This window comes from Maniola hyperantus, chromosome 13, assembly GCF_902806685.2.
Source record: "Maniola hyperantus chromosome 13, iAphHyp1.2, whole genome shotgun sequence".
Lineage (NCBI taxonomy): Eukaryota > Metazoa > Arthropoda > Insecta > Lepidoptera > Nymphalidae > Maniola > Maniola hyperantus.
Genome location: NC_048548.1, coordinates 11,823,874 through 11,843,114, shown reverse-complemented (window position 1 = coordinate 11,843,114; position 19,241 = coordinate 11,823,874). Strand labels below are relative to the sequence as shown.

Here is a 19,241-nt window from a genome sequence, read left to right as displayed (position 1 = left end):
ATATATTGTATGCCAAACTTTGTAATAAATTAATTCGATTCAAATAACTGTTATCGATTTCGCAACACGATTACATTGATACAATTCCAAACGGCTTGCCTAATGTGGGATATTATAAAAGATGCTCATTTAAATCTATTTTATATAAGTAGTTATATTTAAATAAGCACATAAAAATAACATTCTGACACTACCTTGTATTTAAAATTCCTTAATATCCTATTTGATTCACACTTTGATTAACAACATATACAAATAATACAAATTAGATATCATAAATCTATAATATAACATAATAGGCAAATTAATTATGTATGGAAGTAGAGCAACTTAAAAATTATGTGTCAAATATGTTAAAATTGATATTATTTAGACTTAATTATTTTTTTCTATTTTTTAAATACCAAACAAAATTATTAAAATATTTTGGACCAGGTAACTAATCCAGCTCATTTAAACGGCTTAATTCGGCTAATAACTGCCGAAATTAATAATCAACGTATCTGTAGGTAATCTATCGATATAAAAATTATATTGTATTTTTGACAAATTATAATGTTTCTAAGTATAGTATTTTTTTATTATTATGCTGCTAGAATAGACATGACTCGTGCTAACACGTCTGTTCCGACTCCCGTACCCTAACCACGCCACCCTCTAACCAGCAGCGCAATAGGGCTAGGCGGATGCCTAGTTTGCCTTTATGGGTGGGCAAGCCCTGTATCAATGCTAAAAATAACCTACACCAAAAATGCATACACCATGCGAAAGCCAATGGAATAATACATGTTACAACTACTTACTTTCCGTTTAACGAAAACTCTTTACAACGCAATAAAATACACGGTTCCTTCAATTTCGCTACATAGAGTGTACACTCTATTTGTATTTTTAAGTTAGTCATAAAGTAGTCACGAATGACTAATTGAGATATCATGACGAGATAGCTAAGTTAGTGTAATTGCTTTACTTGTCGCACTAACATTACGCAAAGGTAGGACAGGACTGAAATGCAAGCTTCAGATTTTGCAACATGGTAAATGCGAAATGTAACTTTACATTTCAGACATGAAATTATTATCTTACTTCTTAAAACACCTAAAGAACATTAAAGACTCACTTGCACAAGGACAGTTAAACTGATTTAGTTAAATTTTGTAATGCTGTCACTTTTTGGCAAGAGCATAATGAATGCGGTTACCAAAAAGTGACAGCATTATTTTTAAAATAGTTCAAATGACATTGACAGCTAGAGTGAATAATATGCGCTTTCCATTGTTACCAGTTTATGTGTCCTTGACTAAGTACGTGGGCCTAAGGTGGGTCTTTAATTTTCAAAAAGAGAATTCGAATTATAACCAACTAAATATTAGAAAATAATTGTCAGTTAGGTATCTGGTTTGATTTTTGATCAGTGAAATATTAAAAAAAATACCTTACTTTTTTTGATATCATGTAATTTTATGTTAAATACTGTTTGATGTCTTAAATAATAAACTTATCTACTTAACTATAAAATAAATTACTTTACATAATATTATCTTTAATCCTCTATTGTACAATTTCGTAATATATCGTAGCGCTTACATCCGTGCCATCCATTGTAACGGTCTGAAAAAAACAATAAGAACATTTTTAAAATCTAAATAATATGAAACATGAAAAGTCCTGGTTCACTCACTGATTGACCATAAACCCCCATCGGCCAGCTAGCTTTGGACCTAGAAAACTGAAATTTTGTACAGAGGTCCCCTTTATAATGTAATATGTTAGAGGCTCAATAGCTCAACGGTTAAAGAGCGAACTGAATTCCGAAAGGTTGCCGGTTAAAACCCCACCCGTTGCACTATTGTCGTACCTACTCCTAGCACAAGTTTTTCGCTTAGTTGGATGGGAAAGGGGAATATTAGTCTTAATGAACAAGGCTAATATTCTTTAAAAAAAAAGTTGTGAAGGAATATTTTTTGAAATGAAATGAAATGAAATCATTTAAAATTTATGAGATTTTACCATGCATGAGGCTAAAACGGATTAACGAAATAAAGGTATTTTGACGAGAAGTGTAATTACTAATTAAATACCTATAGGTATACTGTTTTGTTTGCCAGCTTCTCAATTATTATAATCTTAAGATATTTTTTTCAATAACTAAACTGGTAAATATCTTACACATCTTACATTATAATAACGTGGTATAAAAGGTTCGTATTACAATATTTTACTAACCATTTTCACATCACTGTCCTTAAATTCTCGTATAAAGCACGCCGTTTTTCCATCGTGCATTTTTATCACTTGCTTCAATATATTCTCGCCTTCTAGGCTGTATGTCATTTTTACCTTAAACAAAATAATTCATATTAAGTAACAACATATATTCCGTTTAATCAATTTTGGCGTTTAGAGATAGGCTGTATTCCAGGGACGGACTTAGGCTACTTCTTGTCCCGGAAAATCAAATAGTTACCACGGAATTTAAAAAAAACCTAAATCGAAGTATATGAAGTCGCAGGTCTCAGCTATTTAATAATGGGTAATTATAAAACGATAGAATTAAAAAACACTTAGCGACTGATGCGATGAGATCACTGTTTTTATAACTTGAGCGGTATGAATTAGAGTAAGCGAAAAATTAAATAAACTAACGACGAATATTGATTAATAATAAAATCCAGAACGAGCTTACAAAATCATAGCCTCGATAGCTCAACGGTTGAAGGAGCGGACTGAAAAACAAAAGGTCGCCGGTTCAAATCCCACCCGTTGCACTATTGTCGTACCTACTCCTAGCACAAGCTTTACACTTAATTGGAGGGGAAAGGGGAATATTAGTCAGACTTGGCTAATATTCTTAAAAAAAAAGTGGGTTGTGATTAATTCATTTCAGATATTAAAATTCTAAATTACTAAGCGAGCGACTAGAAATACAGACAGGGCAACTACAAAATTAAGATAAGAGACGATTTTTCCATTTGAGGTTTTACATAAAGAACTATTAAAAAGTTCACTGTAAGCAACTGCTGCTGCTGCTTTATTAATGACTAGCTTATGCTCGCGACTTCGTCCGCGTGGACTACACAAATTTCAAATCCCTATTGCACCCCTTTAGGGGTTGAATTTTCAAAAATTCTTTCTTAGCGGATGCCTACGTCTTAATAGCTATCTGCATGCCAAATTTCAGCCCGATCCGTCCAGTAGTTTGAGCTGTGCGTTGATAGATCAGTTAGTCAGTCAACCCTATTATATATTAAGATTATAATGGCCTCTTGCCATCATCCCGACTAATCCTTGCCGGCTCAATCAGCGCAGAAATGTGGGTGGGTGGCAAGAGCCCTTTTGATCGTATCACATTGTGTTCGTAAAATTATTGACGACATTTTAAAATAATATAAGCCTTATTTATTTATTTAGCATAATATTTTCCCCGAGTTCGCGTCGGTTTGAAGGGCAAGCTAATATAAAATGATCCAGTATCGCCGATAAAGTGTATACTTGACACGATATATTGCGATATTCGTATTGTATAAATTCGCCATAATAATGAATATGTTACAGCTTATTACTATGCTCTTTTAGACCATAATGAATAAATGTTACAGCTTACATTATGATGTAATAAACCAAAGATTAACGGTGAAGGAAAACATCGTGAGGAAACCTGCATGCCTGAGAGTTCTCCATAATATTCTCAAAGGTGTGTGAAGTCTACTAATCCGCACATGGCCAGCGTGGTAGACTATGGTCAAAACCCTTCTAACTCTGAGAGGAGACCCGTGCTTTGTAGTGAGCCGGCGATGGGTTGTTCATGATGATGATGATTAAACCAAAGATTCGCTGTTGCTTGGAAAGTTGCATCTATCTTTAAAATCAAATCTAGGTAGGTAAGTGTATAATAGGTAGTACCTATAGTTGAAGACCTGGAGCACTCTCCAGGTCTTCAACTATAGGCGACATTTTATCCCGGAAAATTAGAGTTCTCACGGGATGTTTTTAAAAATCCCTAGATTTATGATTGACGTTTTAATCATCATTTAGTTTTGTATATCATAAAATACTTCCTCAGAATAGATTGGAATTTCTGTTCGTTTACTTATTTCCTGTACAAATTACAAACCCATGGAAATATTTAATTTTCAATCTTAGAAAATATTTTTTCTATAAGTAAGTACCTACTTATTGTAATTTATTATCTCAAGAACCGTGCTCCACTTCTTTCTACCCATATTGTAAAATATGCCAAAGGTGTTTGTTAGTTTAATAGTTTGTTGGTTGGTTGGTTGGTTGGAGCAACGAATCAACGTGATTTCTTGCGTGGGTATAGTAATTTCTTGCGTGGGTAAAGACCTGTAGGGTGAAATAGGCTATTTTTTATCCCGTAAAATTAAAGAAATCCCACGAGATATTTAAAATCATAAATCCACGCGGACGAAGCTGTATGCATCAGTTAGTCATTTATGATTTCGTCCCTTACCAGTGCAGGTATCAGTTAATTGTGCAAAAATGTAGGTATATAAGGATACATAATTTCTAAGATATTAGAAAATAGACAATTTGTCTATCTAAATTTATTATTATTTTATAATAATTAATAACGTTACTATTATTGGAAAAAAGCTATGCTAGCAAGCTATTTTTTTATTATGACTTTCAAGACAGATTTGTTGATAAATAGAATACTTACTATATCAATGAAAGTAGTTATTTCCAAATTAGTAATTTGTTATGTGCGCGGTGAAAACAAGCAGTATTGGAATATATCTTGAGTTTCGTGTATCAATGTTTAGACGCATCTTTACGCAAATATTATACGCATATTGCTTCACTGTACATGTTTTATTAAAATACGTTAATAATGTCATTTAAACAGGTGCTAAATATTTATCGATATTTTCCTTTTCTGCCTCCTATAGAAATATGGGAGTTTTAACTTTTGACAGACTCTTTGGCGCTGCGAGATTTGTGAACTTTGGCCTTTGGGTTAGATTCTCGACAAGCTCACTATCATTTAGCTCACTTACCTGGATCAACGCAGACAAGTACCTAACAAAAAAAATCTTTTTCATATTGAACAACTGGGAACAAAAATCGCAGCATAGTAGAGACAATCCAACTCAAATATTGCCAATGTACCTGTAGATATTTTGGAAACATTGTCTTTATTTCGCGAAAACAAAAGTTCCACGCAAATTTTTATTTTCACACAGGATTTTCCTATTACAAAAATCATTGCTGGGTTTTTCATCAAAACCTTTATTTCGTTCGCTTTTTATATTTTATAAATGCACCAAATGCACCATAAACGTAGGTATCTACAGACGAAGGGGCAATTTATGGCGCGCAAAGAGATAAGATAAAATTTGCAGTCAGTGGGGCCTGCCGACAAAAGAAACTACGAAAATAATTAATTAGGAGCTGTTATGGAGAGACAGCCAACGCGTGCCAGACCTTCGTTATTTTATAAAAGCTAAACGTTTTTCTCCGTTTTGTCCCCAACACAGGGGGGAAAGATCAGCGACTATGAAGTTTGGATCAAGGTGGCTTTGGGAGAAGTGTAAAAATCTTACGTCAAAGTAGATACAAAGTCAATTTTTTTTTAAATATTTTCTTCGAAACAGTATTAGAAATTACGTCATGCATTGCCAGACACTTAGTGTTGTGGCAACTCCCTGCCAGACGCCCTTAAAGTGACCATCCCAAAATCGCCCAACGAGCCTAAAGAATTTTTCACTTCAATGAAATAAAAGTTTTTTGATAAAGATCGGAGACTGTTGGTGGTGTACCGTGCTTCCGTCCCTCTTCTCCATCTCCTGTTCTTCTCCAAGTTTGAACACGTGCGACAAGTTGTGCTTCCCATCGATGTCTAGGTCCAGTTTTATTGAGTTATCACCGATCGCTGTATAGCACACCACTGGGGCTTTGGTCTTGAGCATGCGGACTATGTCTTCGTTCACATCTACGTACAAGAAAAAATAAGTAGGTAAGTAAGTACCTACATCTAAGGAAAAGCTGCAGACTGACTGACTGATCTATCAACGCACAGCTTAAACTACTAGATCGGGCTGAATTTTGGCATGTATATAGCTATTATGACGTAGGCATCTGTTAAGAAAGGATTTTTGAAAATTCAACCCCTAAGGGGGTTTGAAATTTGTGTAGGCCACGCGGACGAAGTCGCGAGCATAAGCTAGTTGGGTATAAAGGAAACGCTGAATTGAAAAACAATAACATAAATGGTCGTTTTCTAATGCACCACACCAATTAACCATCTTATAGATTTTTATAATTCTTATCATGTTTCAAAAATTTTAGATTTCCACTTGGTCGCGAATCGAAGCGAAATTATAAAATACATAACATATTGATGTCTATTGTAAAAATCTGGATGAATTTTCCAAAATCCTTTCATAGGCTCTCCACGTTATAATATGAGGAACTGTGCAAATTCGTGTTTCTAAACGTTGTGCGTAGTCTGTCAGTCAGTGTTAGGGTAGATGGAAGAAACTAGAAAATGAAACTTTATACAAAACTTTCTTAAAAAATCAAAATAGCGTATCCCAGTGGTTAGAAGTGTGAAATGTGTAACACAGAAACACCTGCTCTCTAAATATATAAAATATCTACTTCATCCACTGAACGTTCCGCAACAATTCGACTTACCTACAAGCCAACTGATAAGAAACGAATCACTGTAGATAAAAACATTTTTTCAGGACAAATATTTGACTTACAAAACGACACTCACAAAAAAACAACTGATCACTCACTGGTTGCAGCTAACAACGCGTCAATATTTTCACATCTCGTCCTCCGAAACCTCTTACCGGAAAACCACATTTCCTAAATAAGTTATGTTTTTCCAATAAATGTATTAGAAAAATACAACTAAGCAGCATTGACTGCGAAAGTAACAGAAATCTATCTGTTTTTTACAACGTCATTCCCTTTGATAAGATTTTACATATAATGCTGTGTCATTGTAGTAACATAGGTAATAATATTATTAATGCGAAAGTGTGTTTGTTTGTTGATTAGTCCTTCAATCGTGCCGCATGGATCGACATGATTTTTGCATAGGCGACTTTTTATCCCGGAAAGTTATAGTTCTCACGGGATGTTTTAATGTCTAGATTTATGATTGACGTTTTCATCGAGAATAGATTGGAATTTCTGTTCGTTGTACTTATTTATTGTAATTTATTATCTCAAGAATTCACCTGTGGTAGCTACTCACATAACTAATGTTTTTTATAATAATAAAAATGTGTTTGCACAGCAATATTTTATTGATATTTTATTGTATTAGAGAATTTTTATAATAGACGACATGATCGTTAGTGAGACGAGTAGGTAGGGAAAACTGCCATACTCCTTCCAGGTTAGCCCGCTCCCACCTAAGACTGCATCGTCACTTACCATCAGGTGAGATTGCAGTCAAGGGCTAACTTGTATCCATGTATCTGAATAAAAAAAAAAGGTGCGTAATGGCCTCTTTCTGTGAAACTGTCATATATCACTGAAGGAGGCCGTGGAGTGGGAAAGAGAGCTGGACGCTGACGCCCACCCGCTCCGTAGAAGAAGACAGGAGAGAAGAAGGAGACTGCTCACCTTCTCCCGCCTTAGGTATTGTGGTATTGGGTGTACACCTGTGCCGGGATCCTGAGACGCCATACTTGACGCGGACGGTTTCGCTGGGTTTTTTACAAGGGCTGTAACAATTGCCAGCGAGTCCCACATACCCGCTCTTGTGCGGGATGCGTAATTGCATTTTTACCAGCGGAAAAAAGGTATACTAATAAAAAATTGTTTTATTTTGTATAAACGCCTAAAAGTTAAAATAAGTAAGTAAAGCTAGTTTAATAACCAAGTGAATAGGTACAGGTCTTGATACCTATTTAATTTTCCTTAGGGAAAACGATATCATTTACCTGTGCCTATTTTAGTTTTATAGAATTTATAGAGAGGTCAACTTTAGATGTCCGAATTTGATCATTTAGTTTTCTCCGTGCCTCGGCGAGCCTCGTCGTTGCCTCGGTTCCGATTATTATCATTATCATGTGATAATAACAGTGTAAAACCCAAGAGTAGAAATCTCGTTATCTTAGTCGAGTTTTTGCGGAAGGATCCGGGAACCCACCGCATTATTATCCCAAGAGAAGTTCTATCATTATGTAGTTAGTGGAAAGGAGTCAGGACTCTCAGCAATGAGGAATTTATTTATGATCCTAATATGGCTGATTTTATTCATAATACGTAACATATAATTTATATGTATCACACTGTTAGTAACACAACACCTTTGTTCAGCTGTCAAGCGAATGTCAGGGACAATCACAGAATTGATGGCATCGGAATACAACCGGAACAGTTTTTGTGATGTAATCAGATTGTGTGGTGTTGGTTTGCCCATAAAATGACATCTTACGTTTCATTATCATCAACAAATAGCTGGGCTCACTACTGAACACGGTCCTCTTAGAATGAGAAGGGTTCGACTATAGTCTACCACGCTGGCCAAGTGCGGATTGGCAGACTTCACACACTTGTAAGAATTGTATGGAGAACTCTCAGGCATACGTGCGTAGGTGCTCGAATGCGGTAGAATGACAGCTACAATGTCACGATCGCAATCGCCTCTGATTGGTTGATGGTCCCTCGCTATTGGCTACAATGTATTGTTGACGAGAAGAACGACATCAAATAAGACGCGTCGGCCCACTACTGAACACGGGTCTCCTCTCAGAATGAAAGGATTTAGGTTATAGTCTACCATCGTCCATCATGGCCAAGTGCGAATTAACACACCTTTGAGAATATTACGGAAAACTTTCGGACATGCAGCTTTTCTCACGATCTTTTCCTTTACGGTTAAATAAGTTTATAAGTAAGTTATTTATATGAATTCAAGATATATACCATTACCTAGACATTAACGGTTAGCGAGGCTGTATGGAGCTCAAATACCCGGATGTACATTGATCGGTTTGGTTCAACGCACAACGCTGCGTATCTCGTACCTACGTATTTTGTGGCAAAATATGCGATATTAATTATTAAAATTATTGTAATTATAATATTAAGATGATTTTAATATTTAATATCGCATATTTTTAAATCAATAAACAATGGAACTTAATTAAATATGCAATAAATCAATCAAATTAATTTAAGTTATTCGCAGAGCTTTCGGCGTGCGTTCCAATTTTACTGGAAATTATGTTTTTAGAAAAACTTAAGTAAACTTTTTAACTAAATCTTTCTTTCTATGTTCCTGATTTGTATATGAAAGAGTACATAAATAATTATAAATAAATAGTTGTTTTCATTTGATTTACAAAACTGACATGAAATTTTGACAGTTGGTTCCTTTTGTAACGTAGGCAGTAGGCACTCACTAAGAATGTGTCCTACGGGGGTTAAATAGGGTTTGAAAGTTTAAATTATAAGAGTCCTTAATTTTTCGAATTATATCCATGAAAATTGGTAAGTATACGGGCTTTCGGTTAAAAAAAGAAGAAATGCGTGTTTCAAGATTTTCGGAAATCTGAACTCCAAATGGATTATAGAGGTTGAAAAGCATGAAAGTCCGTCCTTTTTCAAGTTGTACTTATTCAGTTTTAGTTGTAGTAGTTTTAGTTTTAGTTGTATTATTAGTATTTGAGCTTTTGGTTAAAAATAAAGAAAATTCTGGAGTTTTTAAATTCTACCCTTTCACCAATTTTCAAAAAAGTAAAACCAAACTAACAAAAAAGTCTCCACGTTACACCAAGTCAGTAGAGTGACATGAAAGCATTGACAGTCAAGAGCCCCAAGCTCCAATTACGAGAATACGGTGAGCGCTTGGCCTTGCGACCACCACCGTGAGGGCGGGGACGCCTATGTCAGCGGCCGGCTGCGGCGGCACCGCCACTCGTACTGCGGTGATCGACCGACCAACGCGCTTTTGAAAATCGAACGGAGATGACTGATTGATTGTTTTTACTTTTTTTTTAATGATGTGGCTCTGGTTACTTTGCGTGGCTGCGGCCGCGGTGTTTTCGGCGGAGGGCGCAGGCGCCGGCGCCGCCCGCCTAGTTTGTTACGTGGAAAACGCGCGCGCATCTGACTTTACCGAGTGTACGCACCTCGTGTACGCGGGCGACGCGAGAGGAGAAAAACTCGACGCTTTGCTAAAGGAATATAGGAAAGACAATCCGAGAGTCAAGATTGTGCTGCGGGTTTCAGAGGTTGATAAGGTTTGTGCTTTTATTATCTTTGCGTATGAGTTTTCTGGCGGTTTTCCGACCTATTTTAAAATGAGTTTTGATGATCATAGTAAAATAGTTGACTTTAGATGGATACGGTCAGAATTACTTTGATCCCGTTTGGATTGCTATCAATCATTCTACTATAATAATAATTATTGAACTTGAATTTTTTTTTTGGAACCCTTGAAGTTTTTTTGGGATTGTTTTTGATACGTTAGTAAGATCAAAATTACTTTTAGTCCCATTTGAATTGCATCATTCATTCTAACATCCATACGAGTATTAAGTATAAATGCGAAATTGTGTCTGTCTGTCGGCTCACTTTTCACGGCCCATACGTTTAACCGATTTTAACGGAATTTCGTACAGAAATAACTTGGATCCCAGGGACTAATTGATAGCTTTTTAGTCCCGGAAAATCAAAAACTTCCCACGGGATTTTTAAAAACCTAAATCCACGTAGATTAAGTCGTGGTCGTCATCTATTGGTACAAAGATAGCTTGCACCCTGGATATGGACCTATTATTCCAGAAAATCAAGGAGTTACCTACGGGATTTAAAAAAACCTAAATCTACGCGAAGGAAGTCGCGGGCATCATCTAGTAATAAATAATAACTTATGTAAAATTATTACTTTTAGAACCTTGCAACCTCATAGTTAGCTTAAAGTTATTTTCATTTTCCCGTCTCTCATGAAAATCTAGCGTGATTTTCGGAAGCTTGCAGGATACAAAAATGGATGACCTTGTAGAATTAAGTATTTATTTACCAAATAAATAAAATGACTGATATCTAATAATTAATTACAAATCAAATAAATTAGACTAAGAAGCGGATTTCTCTGTTTGAAAATGCCGAGGATAGTGATGTCATTTACTATTACTAATTTAATGTGTGTGATGTGCTAGATATTATATTACTGAAATAAAATATGCAAACTGCGACATCTACATTGTAAAAGCACTATCTTGATTGAATAGAAGTAGGTAACCCTAGCGCGCTTCCCAGCGCTTTCCACACAAACGTAGTTTGGTTGTCATTTGGTTTTCAATTAAAATACCTATGAAATATAGAAATGTTCTAGAAATAAATGTGTTATGTGTGCTAATTATGTGTCTGTGGTTTGTCCGATTTCCATAGAAAAGGGTGATTTTCAAAGATTTGTATGTAGACTTTGTTACTATAGTCATTTGCTTGCGCCTTTATTTCGTGGGCCCTATCACTGTATCCTCGTAAAGAAAGTTTGGGGCAAGCCGGTACTATGTGCTCTCGTTACAATATCGCCGTCAAGGGACTGAAAAGTGTGCATATTTAAAAAAAATATATATGACTCCAACGGCCTTTGGTTCCACCACGACACGCGTCAATACACTAATATTTTTGCGCCTTTATTTCGTAAGTGGCCGAATCAGCGTATCCTCGTAAAGAAAGTTTGGGGCAAACCGGGGATTTATTGCTCTCATTGTTCGTCCGTTCTTCGTCTACATATTAATTACTGACGAATCGAGACCCCGGAATTACGACATCGCCGTCAAGCGACTGAAAAGTGTGCATATTTCATAAAAAATCGCACGTAAGGACCTAAACTCTGAACACCTTCGGTTCCACCGCGACGCGCGTCAAAACACTAAAGTCTTTGCGCCTTTATTTCGTAAGTGGCCGAATCAATGTATCCTCGTAAAGAAAGTTCGGGGCAAACCGGTGCTAATTGCTCTCATTGTACGTCCGTTGTCCGTCTACATACTAATCACTCTTACAACACCGCTCACGTAACAAACGCCTTAAAATACTTCCAGTGTACTGTTGAGTGTCTTTGTTACCAATTAACATTTTGTCTGCACCAGCATTGTTCTTAGAATAAGAATTAAGAAACTAAGGAACCCTACACGTACCTATTACGTTAGAATAGTTTTATGAAAAATTGAAAAACTTGCAATTGCAATAGAAAAAGGAATTGAAGTTAACTCTAACGACTCTGCGCTATAACAACTGTGGCTTTGTTAAGGTAGAGTCGGTAGAGTTAAGTAACTATTATACTATACGTAGTAATGTAGGCAATAATCACCAATTTTATTATGATTATTTGTACTTCAGAATCTTAAAAAGTAATAATAAATTTAAAATTTATACATTTAGGTTTAAAGACACGGAAATACTAACTTACGGAAGTACTTAAGTACTTGTGTCAAAATGGAATTATTATTAATTTTAGCGCCGAATTGCGTCACATTCCCCTTTTCAACAGCAGGGACATATAAAATAATTCATGTGAATGCACAGACCCGAACGAATTCTATTTCGACGAACTTTTTAATATCCCGATAAAAAGCGTCAGTTTTCATAATAAGTAATTATTAGTATTTTGGTTTGTTTTTCTTTCTCTAAAAAAATATTAAATACTAGATGATGCCCACGACTTCGTCCGCGTGTATTTAGGGTTTTAAAAATCCCGTGGGAACTCTTTGATTTTCCGGGATGGAAGCTATCTCTATACCAAATTTCGTCAAAATCGGTTGAACGGATGAGCCGTGAAAGGCTAGCAGACAGTCAGACAGACACACTTTCGCATTTATTATATTAGTATAGAAGTATAAGTAGCTATAGAATAGATTTAAAAAATATGAAGTAATTTATTGAAAAGTTAACGCATTCAGTAAATTCATTGAAGCTCGAATAAGCGGACGTACCTAAATAATTAACATCAAAATTGGTACAGCCTTCTTACTTTACCATGACTTTCATAACTGTAACCCCTCGCATTTAAATTGTTTAAAAAGCATTTAAAAATATTGCTGCAGGCATTGAAGGCGAGTAAATTACCGGAATTGGCGATGGTACTGCCATTGTAAAATTTGTTTTTGCATTCGATGACGATTTTAGCCCTTGACTATAATCTCACCTGGTATTAAGAGATGACGCTGTTTAAGATGATAGCGGTAGACTTAATTGGTTGGGGTATCATCATCATCATCAACAACAACAACAACCATCACTGAGCACGTGTCTCTCCTCAGAATGAGAAGAAGAGCCTAGTTATTAAGGGTGAAATCTATAGAGCGCACTCTGACTTTGCTTAGACTTAAGACAGTTAAAACGAGACAGATATATATCTCTCACATAATATGTAGATCTGTCTTGTTTTAACTCAATCTTAAGACTAAGCAAAGTCAAAGTGTGCTTTATAGATCTCAGCCTAAGACGTCTCTGCCCATTCGGGGGGGGGGACTGAGTTTCGATCCTGGGCACGCACCTCTAACTTTTCAAAGTTATGTGCATTTCAAGCAATTAAAAATATCACTTGCTTTAACGGCGAATGAAAACATCGTCTGAAAATTTGCATGTCTGAGAGTTCCCCATGATGTTGTCAAAGGTGTGTGAATTCAGCCAATCTGCACTTGGCCAGCGTAGTGAACTATGACTATTTTGTCCCTTTGTACCCTTTCTATTTTGAGAAGAGATACGTGCTCAGCCCGAGATGGGTTGAGATAATGATGATGATGATTGTAGACTATCTCAAATGGTAGAGCTTATTTTGTTATACAACGTTATACAAGGATGAGTCTTACTTAGTTACGTTCATCGTTGAAAAGGATTTGTGAGAGAATTCTCCTTCTTTAAGTCAATTAAAATTGCGTACTTTACCTTTATGGCAAAATAATAATTGTACTTGAAAGATAACTGACCAGACATGTTGTCGTTCTTAAAATGTAGACAGGGCTATCACAAAATTTTCCAAAAATGTATAAAATTGAGGATACATTTAATTTATAAACTGGCGTTGTTTCGCTTTTCTAATGTGCAAATTACGAATAGAGGTACTATAAGACCCGCAAATTGCTAATGCGCGTGGCCGCCATTTAAGTGACGTCAGCACTAGACTGAAGTTTCGAGCTGATGGTATATTTTTATTTCGGCTGATGTCAAAATGACGTCATTTCCATGGTAATGAGACATGGTTCCAGCGCAATAGCAATTTGCGGGACTTATAACAAATAAATGAAAAGCTTAAAAAACTATATCAAAATTAAAATGGAGTTGGTCGCAATTTCTTCGACGAAAAGGGATAAATTAGATATTTACCTAATCATAGTTTAATTAAGTTTACATTATTATATGTAGGTAGTAGGTACATAGGTAAAGTGAGAGAGGTACCTACTGTCACTGCTCGGCATCAAACGATATAACTCAAACCATTCGGTCTAGACTCTAGGAACTTGAGATTTTGCATGCAGATTTTCTAGATTCTTCAGAAAATCCATCCGAGCAAAGCAGGTTGGGTCAACTAGTTTATTTTTATAAACCTACCTTTGAAACTTTATATCGTAATACTTTATAAGTAATAATTCGTCTTTATATATTTTTTAAAAATTATAACTATTTTCAGAAGTCATCCCAAACGCGAGCAAAATGCTTTCTCTCTTTTCCTCCGTATCCCATCCCTGTTAGCGACCAGACGCGAGAAGCCTCTAGGGTCTAGAGCATGATAATATTATCGTGGTTATCAATTTTCTTTATGATTTAAAATCATAATTTTCTTCATAATATGAAGAAATATTATTATTGAGGTTGGCTACCCCACTAAGAAAGGATTTTCAGAACAACTATTCAAGCGAAGTCGGGTGGGCAGCTAGTACTTACCATAAGTATATTTTTAAGTTTGACAACCCTAACATAAAGTGACGTCATGACGTCGTTGACTGCATTCTCGTGCATCGGCCTCGTATGAAGCGCCGGGAAGCAGGTGTTGTATTACGCAAAACAAACATTGTATTGCAGATTTATCCCTCTTGTAATCCACTTATATACTTAATGAATGCAGTAATGTTTGATGATATCTCGTAAATTTCGCCGTAATCTTTACTTCGACAGCCTTTTTCCTTAAAGGTCATACCATAAGGCTGACTTTTTAGGGTTCCGTGGCCAAAGGGTGCCAATGGGACCCAATTACTAAGACTCCGCTGTTCCTCCGTCCATCCGTCCGTCCGTGACTGTCCTACAAGTACCTACGAGTATCTCGCGAACCGTTAATATACCTACGTAGAGAGTTGAAATTTTCACAAAATGTTTATATTGCCACTATAACAACAATATAATAACTAACGGAACACTTCATGTGCGAGTCCGACCCGCACTTGACCGATCTTTTTTGTTCTTTGTGACTTTCGTATAGAGTCCAATTGAAATAAATACTTACAAATAAATAAATTAGTAATTGAATTTATTCAATTTTAATTTTTAGTTCAAATAATAATATTATGAGCCAATCTGAGCCAAATGCCCAAAATCCAATAGGCAAAACCAACCAAAAATTGAGGATTTTTTAAAAAGTAGATATGCTAGCCATCATTCATTCATTCATTCGAATTATCTAAGTCACGGATATTATGAACATTTTCGAAATTGCACGTTAGCTGTAGGGTCTGTAGGAACATATTAAATTCTTAAGAACTAAAAGAAAATTTGAGTGCTTCTCGATAAAAATAACCTTACTTAAAAATATCAATATATGTATTTAATACTAATTAAACTTACTTTTTTCTTTAGTGTAAAGTTTTTCTTAGGTACCTAAAAGTTTATCTATGAAGCGCTTATCTGATATCTAAGATACCTCTTCATAGTAACTAGTAGATACCTACTTACTACAGATTTACTTTAAAGGAATATGTATTATATAATTTTAATTCAGTATTTGAAATCATAGAATACAATAGACAATTCATAGATGATATTATCACAATTAATGTTTGCGGATTGGATGCGCTTTCATTAAAAGATAAAAATCTCTTAAACTCACGAAAAAAGGAAATTCTTTATTTAGTACCTCTCTACACATTACCTACAAAGATATATATATAAGATATATATTACGTTGTAAGCATCGGTTGTAAGCAATACTTAGTTTTTTTGCTGTTAATTCATAGAAATCGATAGGTATTTTATCGATAGAGAACCATTGCGTAACACAATCAGGAATTCAGTACCTAGATAATTGTGATTCCAACGTATTTTGAATTCCTCGTAGCTTTAGTTTTAAGTTTGCGTAATAATTATCACCACTATATCTTACAAATCTAACACCATACCAGACCATCAATAAGAGTAATTTATTACCTATTTTGAATAAATCATTTGACTTTTGACTTTTGACTTTGACCAACTTGTTTTTTCAATACGACTACCCACCTAAGTACTAAGTGTCTAAGTACTAAAGCTAGAGTTGAAAAAAATTTTTTTTACAGAAAAAAATGTTAATTACGTCCTATTAATTAATGAATTTAATTCTCTACGAATGCAGGTTTCATATTTAAATTATCTATAATTTTGCACCAAAAGAAGGAAGCAGCAAACTTAAATAAGATTATTTATAGCATGCCATTAAAATACATATGAACTGTAATCAAGGTTGACATACTATTATCAATAAAGTGACTCTAATAATAATTAGTAAATCAAATTGTTAATTTTATGGAGATATCGTAAAAGCTTATATAAAGCTCATAAACAAAAGCCATCAACGAATAACCATTCATCTATTAAATACCCATAAAATGACCCATTAAATAGAATGAATCATTCATCATTCACTCTTCGACCTTGAATTTCGCAGTGTGTCAAGGTCGAACAACAAGGTGTCAAAGTGACAGCTCTCTCTTGAAATTCAAATTTGGAATGCAGTTCAGCGGGTCTCGCGCGGCGGTCTCTATTGTTATGTCGAGACTCTAGATATTGACAGGCGAATGATTAGTGATGTCCGTTGCGATAAAATCATACCTATTGTTTTTATAAGCTGCTCAGTAGGTGTTTATGTTAATTTGGTTCATAATAATAAAGTGGGTGCGTGCATTAGGTAGATATTATGTAAGTCGGGAACGTATGTGTTTAGTATTTGTTACTCTTTTAGCTTGTATTATTGTATTTATTGCATTCAAAATAAATACAAAATTATTTTGTAGGTAGGTACTTTTTATGCTTCTTGGAGAAAGGTTTTGGCCATAGTCTAGCACGCTGGCCATGTGCGCCTTGGTAGACTTCACGCACATTTAAGAACATTATGGAGAACTCTCAGGCATGCAGGTTTCCTCACGATGTTTTCCTTCACCGTAAAGCAAGTGATATTTAATTACTTAAAACGCACATAACTCGGAAAATTTAGAGGTGCGTGGCCGGGATCGAACTCTCGACCTCCGATTAGAAGGCGGACGTCCTAACCACCAGGCTATCACAGCTTTTTTATGTACACTCTCCATAAATTTTTATGACAGTGTGCGCAAATAGCTTGAGCGAAATTGAAAAAAAAAATTAAAACCTAAACTCACGCGGACGAATTCAGCTAGTTTGTGATAATTATGCAGCAGACCTCAAACTGTATCCTATTTTATTCTTGTTTTGGCGCGGTCTCGTGTAGATTCGGTACCGCACCCAAATGCTACTAGATGTTAATTGTTGAGTCATCTCAGTATTTGGAAATTTGTAAGAATATTAAAGAGCTACTACTTAGTTCGTTCCGCGGTTTAGTGAAATCAATTAATTAAAATTTACATAAAAATTTCATTAACTTCTAATTAACACTTAAAATAACACATGTTTCACAGTTCACAGCCGGCTTTACTCACGTGTTTAGTCGACGTTAGCCCGACTAGCCCGGCGGGGTGATCTCGCGACAGGCTTGCGACATGCGTAAATCTCGCGATCATTGCTGTCAAACGTCCGGCTAGAGAGAGACAGTAATAGCCACAAAGCAAAATAAGAAGAAGAAGAAAGACAGAAAATGAACTGTCGGATTGCAACTGCTGTCGCGTTGCTGTCGCCACTGCAATGTTTTACGTAATCACCCCGCGGCAGTCTCAACCGCGACGCGTGCGCGAACCCCAGAATACCTACAGAAAACCTAGTTATGAAGTAGTATGAAGGAATATCGATAAGGTAATTTGTAACTATCGATAATATGAAAATCTGTTCAGTGTCTTATTTTTAACCGACTTCAAAAAAAGGAGGAGGTTCTCAATTCGTCGGAATCTTTTTTTTTTTTTTTTTTTTTTTTTTTTTATTTTTTATGTATGTTCCCCGATTATTCGAAAACGCCTGGACCGATTTTGAAAATTCTTTTTTTGTTTGAAAGGGTATACTTCAAAGTTGGTCCCATTTCAATTTGGTGAAGATCTGATGAACATCTTCGAATATAGATACTGGAACTCCTCAACGGATAAGAGTAAATTGCTCGCGATCAGTGTAATAGCTTAGTAAACAGTAGATTTTTAACCAGTCATAGCATAGTTCCATGGGGCCACTAAAAATTGTAAAATAAAAATTTTTTACCAAAAAAATAAAAACCGACTTCGTTACACAAACACTAAAAATTGAAAAATAATTTAATTTATTACCGAATATATTATGTATACAAGAGTTAATATAGTTCCATAATAATATTTTTTGGGGTCGGTGCCAATGAGGTGCCATTGTGGAGTCCCATAAAAATATGAAGTCTAGACGATTCGCGCAGCTAAAGCTAATTGGCACCGGCACCAAAAAGTATTATTATGGAACTATATTAACTCTTGTATACATAATATATTCGGTAATAAATTAAATTATTTTTCAATTTTTAGTGTTTGTGTAACGAAGTCGGTTTTTATTTTTTTTGTAATCATTCGTGCACTCTTTCTGAAGAATATTTAAAAATACACGTAAAGGTATAATGGCTTCATTGTATATATGGTACATTTATCTAGGACGTCTTCAAAATTTACAGTTTTCGCTGGTTTCTGCCTCTTCTCTACATTTTAATTAAAAGTCCATTAGTGATATTTAGAGACTCATTTACCTATGTATTAGTTTTTAATTACCCAAATGGATATTTTTAATTGACGGAAATAAAAATTATGTTTCAATGATCAACTAAAATGAATTAGATGTAGAACATAAATAAAAGTTAGGTAGTAACCTCTATAGTCTATTTATTCCACTTAGAGCCTTCGCCCACGGCGACTTTTTGTAGC

General features: G+C 35.3%; 2 protein-coding genes across 2 annotated transcripts in view; one reads left to right on the top strand and one right to left on the bottom strand.

Annotated features, from left to right (window-relative positions):
- Positions 1 to 1,447: 1,447 nt before the first annotated feature.
- Positions 1,448 to 7,213, bottom strand: LOC117987517 (fatty acid-binding protein-like). Its single transcript, XM_034974537.2, has 4 exons — positions 6,765 to 7,213; positions 5,781 to 5,953; positions 2,227 to 2,340; positions 1,448 to 1,611 (listed from the first exon to the last, which is right to left on the bottom strand). Exons 1-4 carry the CDS (start codon positions 6,832 to 6,834, stop codon positions 1,552 to 1,554), a joined length of 417 nt encoding a protein of 138 aa, XP_034830428.1. The 5' UTR covers positions 6,835 to 7,213; the 3' UTR covers positions 1,448 to 1,551.
- A 2,708-nt stretch (positions 7,214 to 9,921) lies between these two features.
- The window catches only part of LOC117987522 (uncharacterized), a 49,764-nt gene continuing 40,444 nt past the window's right edge, over positions 9,922 to 19,241 (top strand). The window contains exon 1 of the mRNA XM_034974547.2: positions 9,922 to 10,232. Within this exon, the coding sequence (XP_034830438.1) occupies positions 9,990 to 10,232 (243 nt within the window). The 5' untranslated portion in view covers positions 9,922 to 9,989. The remainder of the gene's footprint in view (positions 10,233 to 19,241) is intronic.